The sequence below is a fragment of the Hipposideros armiger genome, unplaced genomic scaffold (assembly GCF_001890085.2).
Source record: "Hipposideros armiger isolate ML-2016 unplaced genomic scaffold, ASM189008v1 scaffold_339, whole genome shotgun sequence".
NCBI classification, from domain to species: domain Eukaryota; kingdom Metazoa; phylum Chordata; class Mammalia; order Chiroptera; family Hipposideridae; genus Hipposideros; species Hipposideros armiger.
Window position 1 is genome coordinate 165,809 of NW_017731689.1, and position 16,302 is coordinate 182,110.

At 39.8% G+C, this 16,302-nt stretch overlaps 1 protein-coding gene across 6 annotated transcripts in view; it reads right to left on the reverse strand.

Annotated features, from left to right (window-relative positions):
• Window positions 1–16,302, reverse strand: part of SORCS1 (sortilin related VPS10 domain containing receptor 1) — a 528,833-nt gene that overhangs the window by 67,533 nt on the left and 444,998 nt on the right. For all 6 annotated transcript variants that reach the window (XM_019661209.1, XM_019661205.1, XM_019661207.1 and 3 more), the window contains exons 17-18: window positions 15,142–15,255; window positions 2,206–2,377 (exon numbers count right to left, since the gene is read on the reverse strand). In XM_019661209.1, coding sequence (XP_019516754.1) covers window positions 2,206–2,377; window positions 15,142–15,255 — 286 coding nt within the window. The remainder of the gene's footprint in view (window positions 1–2,205; window positions 2,378–15,141; window positions 15,256–16,302) is intronic.

Genomic DNA, 16,302 nt, shown 5'->3' on the forward strand with positions numbered 1-16,302 from the left:
GATAGACATTTAGAATGGTGGAAAATCACCCTAACCTATTCAGGGACTGAAATAATTTCAGTTTGGATTTCAGAGTTTGGAGAGCCTGGTATAATTTCGTTTTTTTCTTCCTCCTAGGGTAGAAATTTCTAGGAGTCTCAAGAATCTAACCTGGTTTTATGGGGTTCACCAGGGTTCCCCTCCTTGATAGACCCTGAACTCAAATTTTTATCTCACAAGAATGTAATACTTCTAAAAATTAAGCTTACTTTCTCATCCTCTAAGTGGATAAAAAACTTTCTATGTGCCTGCATCACTTAGATATTACCACATAATTCAAGGAGAACAAGGCACAGAATATTGTGCTGCTTCCCTGTGTTTCTTTTCTGTCTGGAATTTGACCTCTTCAGTCCCAACTGCCTTGGTAGCCGTGAAACCGACTTTTACCTTCCCAGCCTGTGAGTCCATAAGGGCTGTTCAGCCAAAAGTTTCTGTTTGGTCTTCTACTGGGAATCTAAAATCTGACCTCATATACAGGGTAATTGGAAAAGTACTCAAGGGGAAGTATAGCATAAAATTTTGGACTCACCGCAATGAATTTCCATCGCTTAAGAAAAGAATGTTGGCTTCTCAAATCCTCTTGATAGTTTTCTTATGCTCCCCTTCCTCCTTCTCTCTCTCTCTCTCTCTCTATATATATATTTGGTTTGCTGCAAGCTAATCTGTGATAGCCTCAGGCAGAAGTCCCCCCAAATTTTATTTCTGTGAAATGAGAAGAACTCCAATTGGCCTACATTGGCCTCTATCTTTCTAGTTCCAAATGAAGAATTTGGGGGAACCTTAGAATTTTGGGTGTGGTGAAAAGGCCTTTATTAAGAAGTTGACAGAAAGCAGAATTAGATGAGAGGAGTGGCTCTCTAAGTGGTCCTGGACCAGAAGCGCCAGCATCATCTGAGCCAGAGTTTCAAGCGCATTATTTCACAATTGCTTTTTCTACAAGAATTAAAATACTAATAATTTTGATCAAACCTGACAAGGTTATCCTAATTGTTCTATTTTTTTCCCTTCAAGTCACAGTCCAACACCTCTCAGATTACTCTATCCTCCTTGATTTTGCCCTGTTTTGTTTTGTTTTGTTTGTCCTTAAAGCACAATGCATAATCTATGACCTTGTTAGAAAAGCATATTCTTGGGCTCCATCTCAACCTACTTAACCAGAATCTTTGGAGATGGTGCCCAAAAAGTTATTTTAACATGCTCACCAGGTGATTCTTATGCATGTTAAAGACTGAAAGCCACTGAACTATCAGAAGAGAAAGCTAAAAATAAATGTTATAAATCTTAATCCTAGTGTCATTCTTAACTATTTAAGTTTCCATGTATTCAAAGGGCCTAGCACAGGGCTGGCCATATTTTAGGTACTCAGAAAACACGGCTGAAGAGAGGACTGTCTGGTTTAATAATTGAGATCATTTCATAAAAGTGTTTATCCTTTAGAGACCATCTTCCTCATTTACAAGATGACAAAAGTACCTGTGTACATTCTAAAATACATAGTATAAATTTCTTATCCATCATGCAAATATTCAGAAATTTCACATGACCATAAGTTAGAAAAAAAATGATGTTCACAATGATATTCCTGATGTGCTACAAAAATGAAAATTCAATTGGCAAAGAAAGTATACTCAAGTGTGTTTAGGTTGGCCTCTGTGTTATATGTATGACCAGCATGTTACTTTTGGAAAGGAAAAGCCAAGACTTCCAGTTGAGAGAGGAAGACAGCATTGGAGTCATATAGGTTGACTGAGTCCGTGTGAGTGTGCTAAATTATTTTTTCAATACCATTAATGTATTCTGAGAAAACTTTTTGCTGAAAGTGCCAATAAGATGAGGTTAAATAAAAAAAGAGTCACCCAGGAGTGAGATCTTACATAGGAGTGAAGAACAATTTGCAGTGAGATGAAAATAATTGAAGGAATGTGTCAGAGAAGGTGAAATTATAAAAACAAATAAAACAAGGAATAAAAAGTAGAAAAAAATAAAATTTTCAAACATTTAAAATTAAAAAAATATATATATATACATATATATATGTGTGTGTGTGTATATATATATATATATATATATATATATATATATATATATATATACAAAACCATGATTTCTTAGGAAAAATCCCTGCCTCTAGAAGGGAGGGAGAGGAGAGACAGGAATGAGTCCTACCTCTTCCAATTGCACCATGAGAGTAACATTGTGCCCTTGTTCTGCTGTCAGCTTTCCATCCGCGGTGACAATCCGGAGCCCCCGAGGGGCCTTCCCCGGACACTTCTGCGGCTTGGCGGTGTACTGTTCTCTCACTCCATCGGTGCAGTTATTGGAAACCACTTTCCTATACCTACATGGAGAAAAGCTCAAGTTGTCACCCAGCTCATTATAATTCAGATCACATTTTAATTTCAATGTCTTATCTATACTCCCAATTTTTTACACTGAGCCTACAGCCCGAGCCTGAGGGCTATCGATAACTACATTTCATGTTGCTCTGAGGATTACAGCTAATTCATGTAAAATACTCAACAGAGAGACAAATCATCACAGTTACATATTGTACCTATTACTAGCACAATCGAGGAATCATGTCACTTCAGAGCCGTGGGTAATGCACAACAGTGGAAGACACAGTCCTTGCCCTCACTAAGTTTATAATCTAGTGGAAGGGACATACGTGGATCATCTAAGGTATACTTCAAAGGTCATCTAATTAAGGGTGGAAAGGAGTAATATATATTACAATACATATATATTGCAATGGAATTTGCAACTCAGAGAAAGAATGGGTTATTATGGATTGCATGATTTCACATTACATCTCACAGTTGTTCTATATATAATGGCATAGTGCAGAAAGCTGGCTCAATTGGATAGTCTCTACTCAATATTTCAGGAGGGGTTATCTGGCTAAACCATTGAAAGCTCATATTAAGGGGCCTTCAGTCTGCAGATTGAGGAAATCCTTCCTCCTCTTTTTGCTTATTTCTTCTTGTTTTTGCTTTACTAGAAAAACAAAATGGATTAACCTACACATTTAGCCTATATAATCAATCAGATTCTTAATAAATTAGATCTGTGGTTTTAGGATGACTAACCTTTAAGGCTTCTGAGATTTAGTGTTATCTATTCATCGTTTTTTTGTGTGTGTGGGTCAACAGTAACCACTTTATATATTCATATATTTGGTTTTTCAAGTCTATTTCCTTGAATTAGTGGTAGAGATCCAATGGGAAGCAAAGCCCAAGGTCTTTCCACTCTTCTAGACCAGGTGTTGACAAACATTTTACATAAAGGGCCAGATAGTAGATGTTTTAGCTTTGTGGGCTATACGGTCTTTATCATAAGTACTCAACTCTGGTTATAGCACGAAAGTGGGCACAGACAATGAGCAGAAGAATGGATGCAGCTGGGTTCCAATAAAACTTTATGTACAAAAACTGGTGGTGTGCCGAATTTGGCTTTCAGGCTATTACTTTCCAACCCCTTCAAATCCAACCAATGTCCTTTCCTTTGTTCCTGAGTCTCAGAATTGACTACCTAAACACACGATTGAGAAAGCCAAACACTGTCTAGGAAAGTGCTTTGAACACTGTGGATCACTACAAGGGCAATTATTAATCTTTAACTCTCCTTGTAGGGTAGTTGTATGGATTAAATGGATTAATGTACACAGAGAATTTAAAGCCACTCTGGCCATTAGCAAGTATTTATGAAATGTTACCAATTATGTTAATATTGGTATTAGTTCTCCTACCTGTTTCACAGCCTTCATGGCTTCCAAATGTTCTTAGGATAGGTAGAAAATCCTGTAATCTTGTGCACGAAGCCCTCTACCAGCTAACTTCATTCTACTTTTCTGGACTCTTTCTCCCCAACAAGCTGATTCTGCTCTAGCCACACCTCTCTTTTCAATCCTCTTGAGTACTTATTTTCTTTCACTCCTTCCGCTTCCATGCTCCACCAGCTGCCTAAAACATACCTACACTTTCAGTTACAGTTTATCTCCTGTCTTTTCCTGACTATAATAATAAAACAGTAAGAAGTTCATATTTAGTGTGTGCTTACTGTGCTCTAGTTTAGTCATTGTGCTAAGTTTTTAACATGAGTTTTCTCATTCATGTTCAAAATAAGCCTAATAAGAAAGGTGTCAATATTCCCACTCTACAGGTGAAGAAATTAAGATTCATAGACGTTAACTCATTTTCTCAAGATCACACGGCCAGGACCTTAGACAATTTGTCCCTAGAACACATCGCTCTTTGTCACTACTCTGTACTGAGTCCTTAAATAGAGTAATAGCATCCGATCTGTAAACTCTTAAAAGAATCCTTATGATTTACCTGATAGGAATCATTTATGCCTCACATGATTGTTTTTCCTGTCTGTGACCATGAACTTTAAGCTCCTTGAGGGCATCCTTATGCCCTGGGCACACACGGCTGGTAGTCAGGAGGTACACACTGGGATGACTATACCATTTGAAATACTGAACTATCTGCATAGTTGGTCATGACCACTACCCCAAACCCTTAAGGCACCTCATCCGCCAAACCAGCTGTGATCTCTATCTTTGGAGGCCATGCTTCTCCTTACAATCTAGCAACTAAAGGGTTAACACCTAGCACCCAGCACAGCAAGCAGCCTCCAAAACCCTGTTCCTGCTAGATTCCCTACCTATTGTGACTGGTCAAGTCTGAGCATTTTTAACATCACCCCATCTGAGAGTTAAAAAAAAATCCATTGCAGGAGCTGATGAGTGCATGCTGATTAAAAGGGAAAATAATGGCAGGTGGGGAAATGGAACAAAAGAAAAGGTGCTGACATTGGAGTTTGGTGGCATTCTGCTACCAGCCGTGGTAGCAAGAAAATGACCATCAATGTCACAGAGGGATTATGCGTCCCAGTGAGTCAAACTGTGCATCAGAAACTCCCTGCATGTTTCAGAGGCGAGGCGCTAGGCAAATGAATGGCAGAATATGATTTTTAATCACTTAGCATCCGAGCACACCTGTGACTGTGTCTTAGAGGACAGCTATAGAGGCATGGGCTCACCATCAACACTGTCATCAGCTAGGGAACATTCCTTTTGTTTATCACTGCTCTGACCAATCATTGCCCCAAGCTTTCCTGAATCCTGCAGCAACAGTTCTGTTTAAATCCAAAGCACGCATCCATTCCCCCTGGGATTCTGCCATGGAGAAGACTGTTGGTAATTTTTTTAAATGTTCATTAAAAACCATTCGGAAACCATTTTATTTCCTGGATGAAAATGGCACCACATTAGCCCTACCAGACCTGTCCCTGAAATTTAGAAGAAAATTGAGCAGAAATACAGAGTTAATTTACTCAAGTAAGCACACACCTGCTTTTTGCATTACAGAATGGTTCTATTTTCATCCCAGCAGCTGTCCCTGGGTCTGAGTTACATAAATGAATAATGCATTTAATATGTTATTAAATGGGGCTGCTACCTCCACAATAACAAGGCAACTTATGATTATGTTGGACCTAAGCTCTGAATATTACTGGGATGCATTTAGCTGGTAAAGCATTCTTCAATCTACTGAGAAGAAAAGTGCTCTGTAATGGCAAGGGAGTCTTTGTACAATTACTGAAAAGGAAACATTCTGCAAATGTGCCTTTGATATTACCAAGCGCTCATCAGTAGACAGTGTCTTATTACTTCAATAACCCCAATTTCAGCTCCTCTCTTCCTTCCTAACTTGACGCTCTCCTGTCATCTTTTTCTTTATACCTCTGCCTTCTTTGATTGTGCTTCTGTGATGCCTGCCAGTCTTTACAAAAAAAGATGAAGGCCATAGTTTTTCTTTGTGAGAGTAAAATGTGATTTTACTATGTAGTAGTTTTTTGTTTTTTGGTTTTTTTTAACCTGTGATTTTGGGTGTGAGACACATGTTTAGGACTGTTCAGTGTATGTTAAGGTGACAGTATTGTCTAGCTCAGTGGATTGCAACCCTGTCTGGTTTTTAGAAGCACTTGGTGGCACTTTTAAAATAAATGGATGTCAAGACCCTGCTACCAGGAGTTATGATTTAATGGAGACTTCTGGGCATCATGATGTTTTGCTTTTGTTTTTTAAGTTCCCCTGGTGATTCTAGCGTGCATACAGGATTGAGGGCCACTGCCCTCCCTGGTGGTTAAAACTAATGTTGTGGAATCAAATTGCCTGAGTTTAAATTCTGGCTCTTACATACTATATGCACTTGGGCAATTTACCAATCTCTCTCTCATATTTGTGCTCTCTGCCTAGAAAATAGGGAAAATTACTGAATCTTTTCATAATGTTCTTGGTGGATTAAATGAGATAATGCATTTAAAGGGGCTTAGCATAGAGTCTGGCATGTTGTAAAAATGTAACAAATATTGAAATATCAACACTTAGTAAAAAGTTTTTAAAATATTAACATTAACTTGCTATTATACAAGTTCCCTACAAATAGAAGCAATGCTATTATTGTCAAGATTCCCTTAAGATAAAATTCGACCACATCAATTCCTTTCTTAAAAATCATCCAAAACTTCCTGTGGGCTTATTCATAAAGGATAAAGTTTAGGTTGGAAGTAGAGGCCCATGATCTAGCCTTGATGTATTTTTCTAGCTTCAGCTCTTTCCACTGCCCAGTACACTTTCTGAGCTTACGCCATGTTGAAGTCTACAAGCCTTTTTTGCCCGTTCACTCTGCCTGAAATCCTACTTCCTCCTGTTAAGCTCCTACCCATTCTTTAAAAATCATCTTAGAAATCATGTTTTTCTGTCAAGTTGTCTCTTCCCTTTTTTTTCACAGTAGCTGTCACATGCATTAACCAAGGTGGAGCTGGAACTCTAGGTCTGATTTTAGCCAGGGCTGGTCTTATAGTCACTAAGTTAGGGTGTCTCTCATTTGTGCTCACAATGAGAAGAATTTATATAGTTTAACTTCTTGGATTGTACTATATATGCCTTTGTTTTCAAGGGAAAGGTGCTTTGTTACAATGACACTCGAGTTAATGAAACAAGAAATGGAGCAAGCCTTGGGGAGAGAGAAGAGGCTAGTTCTGGGTATAATGTATGGCTAAGACTTAAAATCTTCCTAGACCCAATGTGCCCATATTTCAACAATGATCCTACATAGTAGCCACAACATCAACATTCAGAAAGAATTAGGTTCCATGGCTGACGAGGCAGGTTCTCCGTTTCTCTCAAGGCAATAATTCTCAGATTTTCCTCTTAAACTCAGTAAGCAGGCCTTAGAATGAAGGGGTTGTCATGAGACAGAAGACTAGGTGGAAGGAAGAAAACTTTTCCTGCACTTAGCAAGATGGAAGCACAAGTCATTTAATTTGAACAGTAAATGGAATGTGATTTCATTTTCAATGCATTTTAAACTTGATGAAATGGGACCTACGGTCATGCTAAACTAAATGACTTAAAATCGAGAATCATGAGAATGGCTCATGGAATCCACTGTCTTGATCAACTAGTTGTACAACTAATGTATATGAAGACATTTTCCCTTTTTTTGAGTACCTGCAGTCCAAGGAATCCTAATTATGAGCCATTTCAAATTAGTCATGGACATGTCAGAGCGTGAAGGGGTCTAAGATCATCCAATAGGATCCCTTCATTTTGTACACAAGAGAAAGGAGATACAGTTCAGAAAGTTTCCCTAGGTCACATAGGGGACGAGTGGCAGTTCTGGGCCTGTGGACTCTTTGGTGTCTCTTACCAGTACGTCAGACCACCTGGATGATAATCAGTAATGCCAATTCCACTGACGTGGGCAGGAACAGCTATGTGAGGAACTAGTTCTCCACACACAGTGACAGTCCCCTTCTTCTTCATTTCCCAACCCCAGTACAGTCCCATGAAAATGTGGAAGACCACATCTAAGAAAGGTACTCTGAACAGTCAACTTTGTAGCAACAATGACTGAGTCTCTGCTATTGAGGCTGCACTACGCTTTGCTAGAACACAGCGACGTAAGCCCCTGCCGCGTTGAGTCTGTAAATAATGCAAGTGATTTCCTTTCTGTGGGCTTTTAACACACGCACCACTTCTTGGACCAATTATTCTCCGTGATGCACACTGACAAGTGTCGCTGAGGAGATCAGGTGGAACATCAAAATCCCCATCAGACACGGGAATGCAGTCACTTGGGAAAAGATGACAATCCCCAGAGGCCCTGGAAACAGCGACTCCAGCGCAATGGCAGGCTAGCCAGGGTCTAAGTGTTTCTGTGGCTGATGTAGGGAGGAATATGTTTATAGAAAGCATTTTAAAGCACTCCAAATGTACAATATATTGACAGTATGAAGATTACAACTTTGCTAGAATGTATGTGTATATATTTTTTTCTGGACCCACTACATATTCTTACATAGGTGCTGAATTAATGCTATTTAATCATTTTTTTCAGCTTCCTGAGTAAATATCCCCATTGTACAGTGAGAAACTAACCCCTACGAACAATAAAAGCTGAAGAATTTTACATTCTTCCCGGAGGAATTAATGGCTCCTCTAAAGAAACTCCACAGGAAGAAATTTCTATACACACTTTTTTTTAACACATCTAGAAATATCTGTAGCTTAATAGCAAGAAAAAAGAAATCTGTCCCTTGAGAAGATTATCTCAGTTTCTTAGACTAAACCAACCCAATGCCTACTTTATTTTATATTTACAGAATTTTTTACCATTGGCATGAAATAAGCGATGTCCTAGTTGATTTAGCAACTTAAATTTGCAGCAGGTCCCCGGGATCCCAAACAGTATAAACAAGATATAATCATATATAAGTACAACTAAATGAGCGTGTGCTTGTGTACGTGCAAACTGAGACATATACAGACCCCAATGGAAAAACAAGAAGAAATGAATTTGGGGTTATCTCATCGCTAACATGCAAGAAAACATACAACGGAGTACTGATTTCATTTTATTTAAGCAAAAGGGACTTATTCAGGCCAGCCGAGTTGCTCAGTTAGTTAAGAGTTGGCTTAAGAGTGCGAGCTCTCTTAAGTGCGAGCTCTCAACCCTGAGCAGCAGGGTTGCCGGTTTGATACCCACATGGGCCAGTGACACTGGGCCCGAGCTGAGCTGTCGCTGAGCTGCCAACAGGTGGCAGGATGGCTCAGCTGGTGTAACAACAAGACTGCCTGTTCAATGGTGGGCTATGCCCACCCGCAACTAAGACTGAACTCGGCACCTTGAGCTAAGCTGTCGCCTGGACAGATCAGTGGATAGAGCATGCGTTCTTAACAACAAGGCTGCTGGTTCGACTCCCACATGGGGTGGTGGCTATGCCCACCCACAACTAAGATTGAACATAGCACCTTGAGCTTAGAGGCCATGAGCTGCCGATGGGCAGTCAGATGGCGACTGGCACCCTCCACAACGAAGATTGAAGAAAAACAACTTGGCTGTTTCCCTTCCCCAGTTCCCCAATAAAATCTTTAAAAAAAAAAGGGGGGACTTGTTCACTAATCAGTAAGTGTGCTCTCCGCCTTCAGTGGAGCTGAGGGACAGACCCGCGTTTTGGTGTGCAGTGGTTTCTAATTGATGAGCCTATGCAGGTTATTATTTCTGTTTCACAGATGAGAAAACAGAGGCTTAGAGTAAATATGTCCTAGATCTCAGTATTCTAATAACTATTAAGTATCAAATACATGCCTGGGCTATAGATTCATGACAAAAAGAAGTTGCCCCCTCTTTATTCCTTCACTGATGTGTTTTGTGAAGTGGCTACTACGGGTTAGGCATTTTGCTGTATGCTTCAGAGACAGTGTTAGATTTAATCAAACCCCAAAAGCAAATAGCAACATTCTATAGGTTAGGCAACTAAAGCTCAAAGAAAGAAAGTCACTTGCTAAAAAGATAACGGTAAATGGCAGAGGTTGGATTAAAACCCTTATTTCACTCTAAAATAACACTATTTTTCACCAAACACAGCCTCCCCCATTATATTTCTCTCTCCATCCATGACAAGCTGAGGCTCTAGTACCGGTCTCCTTGCTTTCATGAAACGGCCTGTGGAAGGTGTGAGGACAAAGAGTGAATAGAGGCAGGGAGATTACAGTGGCGGACACAGCAAATCTTTGCTCAGACCACGCTGTTCCATGGACCAAGGACTAAGAATTGGGTGGCTACAGCCACCTGGAGGGACATTCTGCACCCTTTCAGCTCATATTCCAACTCTTTTCTAAGGCCTAGCCAAGACGTAGAACAAAAATTGCACAACCATCTACACAGCGGAGCTGATCAATATTTTGCCATCCCCTCAGAGTAGCATTTCTATTGGGCATGATAATCAACGATGCTAGAATGTTTTTCCATCATGGTAAAGTGAATGAACACTGAGAACACTGCTATATATACAGGGTGTTAAGCTGACTGTGAAAGCAACCAAAACCATTTATAAAGTGAGGCAGTAAAAATATAAATTAAAGGAAAAGGGAGGTTTACCTGCATGCTTTCAACTAAACTCTCAGAAAGGTGATGTTGGGAGATTTGCTTGTTAAGCTTGACTGACAAGGGACAATTGTTTACTAGACTCCATGTAATTCAAGTTCTGACCACATGAATGCATGTGTGCTCTGCTGTAAGGGAAAGGGTGAGGGAAGCGAGGCATCTGGGATGTAATATTTACGGAGGCGCTCACTCTCAGGCTGACCTTGCACTTGCGACTCCCCTGTGTTTCATCCCAGCCTGAAGCTAAAACACATTCTGTGCTGACTGAGCAGGCGATGCCCAGAGATGGGTTAAAACAGGCATCCATCAGAGAGACTTAGGGTACATGGTGGCTCCTTAACTCTACGGACTTCCAGATGCTGATGGTAAGGTTTGTCCTTGAGCAAACTACCCGCATGGCCCATTTCACCCGGGTCATCTCTTGTTTCTTTTGCCTGGAATGACCGTCCCCAGCTTGTTAATTTGGGAAATCCCACGTGCCCTTCCTCTCAGCTTTCCTTTACAGAATCCATTGGCATTTGTAGCTTAAAGGGGGGTGAGAGTTAATAAAATGAATCTCTAATGTGTGGGATTCACTGGCAATGTGAGCGGGAAGCTAGCTTGTTTGTTTTTTAATTAAAGTTTATTGGGGTGACAATTGTTAGTGAAGTTACTGTACATAGATTTAAGGTGTAGCTAGTGTTTTAACCCTTATGGGAGAGATATCTGGTGATGCCTGGACACTCAGGTCTAGGAACTAACCACCTGCTGTGTGGTATTTGCTTCGCAATTTAGCAGAAACACCTCTGATTGCCACAAGAAAACAATTACTGTTCTTTGCATTTTAATAACAATTATTATGGTATGAGAATGTTCACTGAAGCAGTGTTTATAGTGGCGGAAAATAGGAAAGGAGCAACATGTCCATGAAAGGGGATGACTAAATCATCCCAGGAATTAAAAATGATTCAATGGAAGGGGCCCTATATGCTCTCTGACTTGGAAAGATATTTAAGATACATGTTTAAATGAAAAAGCAAATAGAAGCACAATATATCTAGTAGGAAATCATATATAAAAACAACCTCCCAAATTCATTTTATATATGTTTTTCTTGATATCATTATTCACTGGGAAATAAAAAACGGAGGTATACATACCCACCAGGCCACAGCTGGGTGGGGAGAGAGGGCAGGATTGAGGCGATGATCTAAATTGGCTTTTTAGACATAGAAAACACATGTATATGTTTTGTAATTAAATATTTTTAGGTGAAAAGCTAAATGTTTAATGGCAGCATTATAGTGGCTACAAAATATTAAATACCAAATCTGTGCTTATGAAATGGCGCCAAATCAACACACAGGCAAGTGACACTGGGGGTGAGGGTCTGGGAGGACATTAAAAAAGGCGGGAAGCTCTTTTTCAAGTTCCTCAACACTTTACCTCTTGGCAGCTCTTGAGCTGGCTACAACTGTAAATGGGAATTCAATGGTATGAGGCCTTCTATGAAGATAGTTTGAGACCCCTGTCCCAGCTAAGGGTCTTCTTGTTTCTAATGCAAAATCATAGTTCAGACAACACGCTGATCAGTGGGGTTACTACTGTCACCTCATCTCATATACTTTAGCCCATTGGGCCCTATGCAGGTGGTCACTCCTTCACCTGTAAGCACCTTACTTTCGAGAGCAGGGCATTTATCATACCTGCTGATAGCTGGTATTTGTCATATGCTCTTTTTACATAAGCTCGCTCATTTATGCTAATGCTTTTCTGCAAAAATTTGCATAGAATAGATGAAAAGAGTAGATATGGTAATTTATAAATCTGTTAGGGTCAGATGCGATCCTGTACGACCCACTAATAGGAACAAAACTCTGAAAGTTGAGGTCAAGCCCTAAGAAGCAATGGTTGTGATTTTGTGATTAGGACACAAAACTGCCTTGATGAACATTTATCTACCTGGACATTTATCATTGAATCACATTTTTTAAAGTAATTTAAATTTTATAGGGAATAGATGAAAAATCCCACTGACTAGAATATTATACTTTAAGCATCACCAATGATTTATTTTCTATGAGTCAGGTTTTATTTGGATTTCACATACCATTTGCCGAAGGATTGGTGAAACCTACCTAACGGTAGCTTCACATGCTTGTTTTGCGTGTATGTATGTGCATGTGTACACATGTGTATACATTCATTCTGCTTTATTCCAGTGATTTGCGTAGGATCTGGAACAAGTTAAACTCTTCTGTACTTCAGCGTCTTCTCATCAATACCAAAGAGAGATTAATATAACTTTCTTGACTGATTGAGGTAGTAAAAAAAAAAATCCATTCTGAAATTAGCTTGAGGGGTTTCCAAGGACCTTGAAAATGTCTAAATGTACTGGTGCATGCAATTAATAAAAGTTTAAGTTATCTCATTTTAACTTAGTTATAACGTTAAATTTAGTTATTTCATCAGCCCTTTTCAATTTCTTCCCACAGTCCTAGATGCTGAAGATCTCACTGACTCATTGCTGTAAAAATGTTATTTGGATTTTCCTCAGATTTTGTGTTATGGCTCAAAGAAATCACAATGTATTCCTTCATTCAAAGGTTTAGGAGTCTGTAATATTAGAGAGAATAATACTTTAGATATTTGTCTGTGTTTTCCCCGTCCTTTTAAAGAGTAGTATATATTATTTTGGTAATTTTTTTAAGTTAAAAAAAAAACTTTACAAAATCTTCAAATACAGAGAAGTACATAAGTGGAACCATGGACGTGTGCCCCTCTGTACTGCAGCTGGCATGAGAAATAAGAAGAGGAGGAACTGTCACTTAGAACAGGCCTGTTGGCAAGGTGCCTATCTTTCCCTCCCTCCCTCCTTTCCATTCCCTCTTTTTAAATTATTATTATTATTATTATTATTTTTTAGCTGAGCCATCCTGCTACCTGTTGGTAGCTCAGCGGCTGCTCAGCTCGGGCCAGGACTCGAACCGCTGTTGCTCAGAGCTCAAACTCTTGAGCGAACTCTTAACCAACTGAGCCACTCGGCCGGCCCCTCTTTTTAACTTTTTAATATCAAATTTTAAAACATGCACACATGAGAGAAAATAGTATAATAAGTCCCCATGCCTCCATTAACATCTTCAACAATTATTAATACCTTTCTCTTTTTTACCATTTTAAAGCAAATCTCACACATCATGTATCTCTACAAGATAAGGTTTCTCTTTTTTTTTTCTTTTAGCCTAACCAAGATACCATTATCACATCTAAATATATAACCATAATGGAATTTATTAATGTAATACCATAAATATAACTATTTAGACTTAGATTTACGTGTCACCTAATTTTATCTGTGATGGTTAATTTTATATGTCAATGTGGATAGGCCATGGGGTGTCCAGATGTTCGGTCAAACATTATTCTGGGTGTTTCTGGATGAGATTAACATTTAAATCAGTAGACTGAGTAAAGCAGACTGCCCTCCCCAATGTGGGTGGGCCTCTTCCAATCCATTGAGAGTCTGAATAGAACATAAAGGCTCCCCTGAGCAAGAGAATTCTTCCCATCTGACTGCCTGCACCTGGACATTGGCTTTTTCTTGCCTTCACTCAGATAGGAACATCAGCTCTTCCTGGGTTTTGAGCCTGCTGTTCCTCACATAGGAACTAAACCGTCAGCTTTCCTGGTTCTCATGCCTTCCGACTAGGATTGGAGACAAAGCATCAGTTCTCCTGGGTCTCCAGCTTGCCAACTCACCCTACAGATCTTGGGATGTGAACTTGTCCACCTCCATAATGACATGATCGAATTCCTCATAATATCTATCTCTGTATCTCTGTATCTCTGTATCTATCTATCTATCTATCTATCTATCTATCTATCTATCTATCTATCTATCTATTCATCCATCTGATACAAAAACATATATCTGGGAAACCCTGAATAATACATCACCTAATCACCAGTACATATTCAAGTTCCCCAAATGTCTTTTGACAAATTGAATTAGAATCCCAATAAGTTCCATGCACTAATTTTAAGTCTATAAATATCAGTTTCACTTGTGTAAAAATCATGGGATGTTTTGACTTTATGGCCTTTTAAAAATAATATTGGATAAGCCCCACAACACAGAACACTAGACTCAAAATTTTAGATTCTGATTCCAGATTTATAAGGTCAGAATGCATGCCTTAGAAGTGTCAAGGCTGGACATAGAGAAACTAAAACACATTCCTACTAACACTGGTATACTCCTGAAAAGTCAATGAGTTTGTTTTCTGACTTTAGGCTCCACATCTATAAAATAGAAAATGCACATGTGAAATATTTATTATATCTGGCTTTCCTTATAGGGATGCAGTGAGACTAAATAGTTCTGAAATAAAGTATCACAAATCAAGAAATTTATATGTCATTATTTGTCATCCGCATCCAAGGAACCTGTTTTGTTTCTTTATTTCCAACTGGGGTTTTATTCTCAGATGAAATTTGCGCTATTAATGCAAATCGGCGTTTCATGATTAAAATGAACAAAAGCAAATAAATTGTGCTGTAATGAAGTAGACCTGGTCTTTGATCAGCAGTAATTCTGTAAGCTTAACACATGCTAAAAAGCAGCAAAAGTTGACCTCTCAAGGTCACTGCTTTCGACACTCACCCAGTACTGTTGAGATAACTCTGTCCCAAGCTGCAATCCTTCGACAGAGAAGATGGATTGAACCAAAATGCTGGCAGGCACTGACCATTGCTGTGTCGCTCGTAACCATAGTCACTATTAGGGAAAGAGCCAAAAGAAAACTTTCAGGAGGTGACAAAATTTCTGAGAACAAATTCGTGTTAGTCCACACCCAACTTTTATTTTTCGTCAATTAGTAAAAAAAAAAAAATAGGTATTCCCTGAATCAATGCTTTTCCAAAAATGGAACTTTCCACCACCCACATCATAGAATATCTATCAATTACCCATGAAAATATCCTACAGAACCCATTTTCAGAAATGCTGACTTGGAGGCAGGGAAGATGCCTGTGTAGACATGAAGGCCCAATGCCCAATCATTCCAAGGAAACACCTTTAAGCTGAGATAATAGATTGTGTTCTCATTAGGAGGACGCACAGCACTGGCTGTGGTTGGGCCATAGAAAGCTGTCTTTAGTGAACAGGGAGCAGTGGATGCTCAGCCCTCAGTGCAAAATTCCACTGAAGGGTTTAACACAGCCCCGTGTGGCACGGTCCTCGTTAGTGATGTCTTTGGGGTGCTCTTCCAAGGCATCTGTGTCTGCCAGGTAGAGCCAAGCCACGTCTGTCTGTGTACAGCCATATGCTTCAAAGTCACAGCAGAAAAAGGCATGTCCTTCAGGAGTGTCGTAAACATCCCCCCAAGGAAAAGTTTTGTTCTAGTTGGTTAGCGCTGCCAGTTGGGACTAACTGCTTTAAATCTCTCTAGTTTGAAAATTGTCAAAGCCTTTTCTCCCAGCCTCCTCTCATTCTTGCCTCCAGGGACCTCTGAGTGGCTTGATATTCTTGGCTTCTGGGGGATGAGCAGGGGCACAGAGGACAGGACAACAACAAACTTCACCTCCGCATGCCCAGACAAATCGTAGGCAGCAATCAGCAAGCATTAGGGTGAACTGGCCCATCCGTGTAAGGGAGGTGAGATGCTGGCACACAAGGGTCGGGGAGGGAGACAAGAGGCTCAGCTACGGGGCCTGCCACCAGGCAGCTGGCACTTAACATTCTGCACATACCAGCTGGATTTGGTGCTGGTTCAATGCAGCCTGGGAAGGAAGACTTCAGGATTGCAGCCTACAAGACACCCGG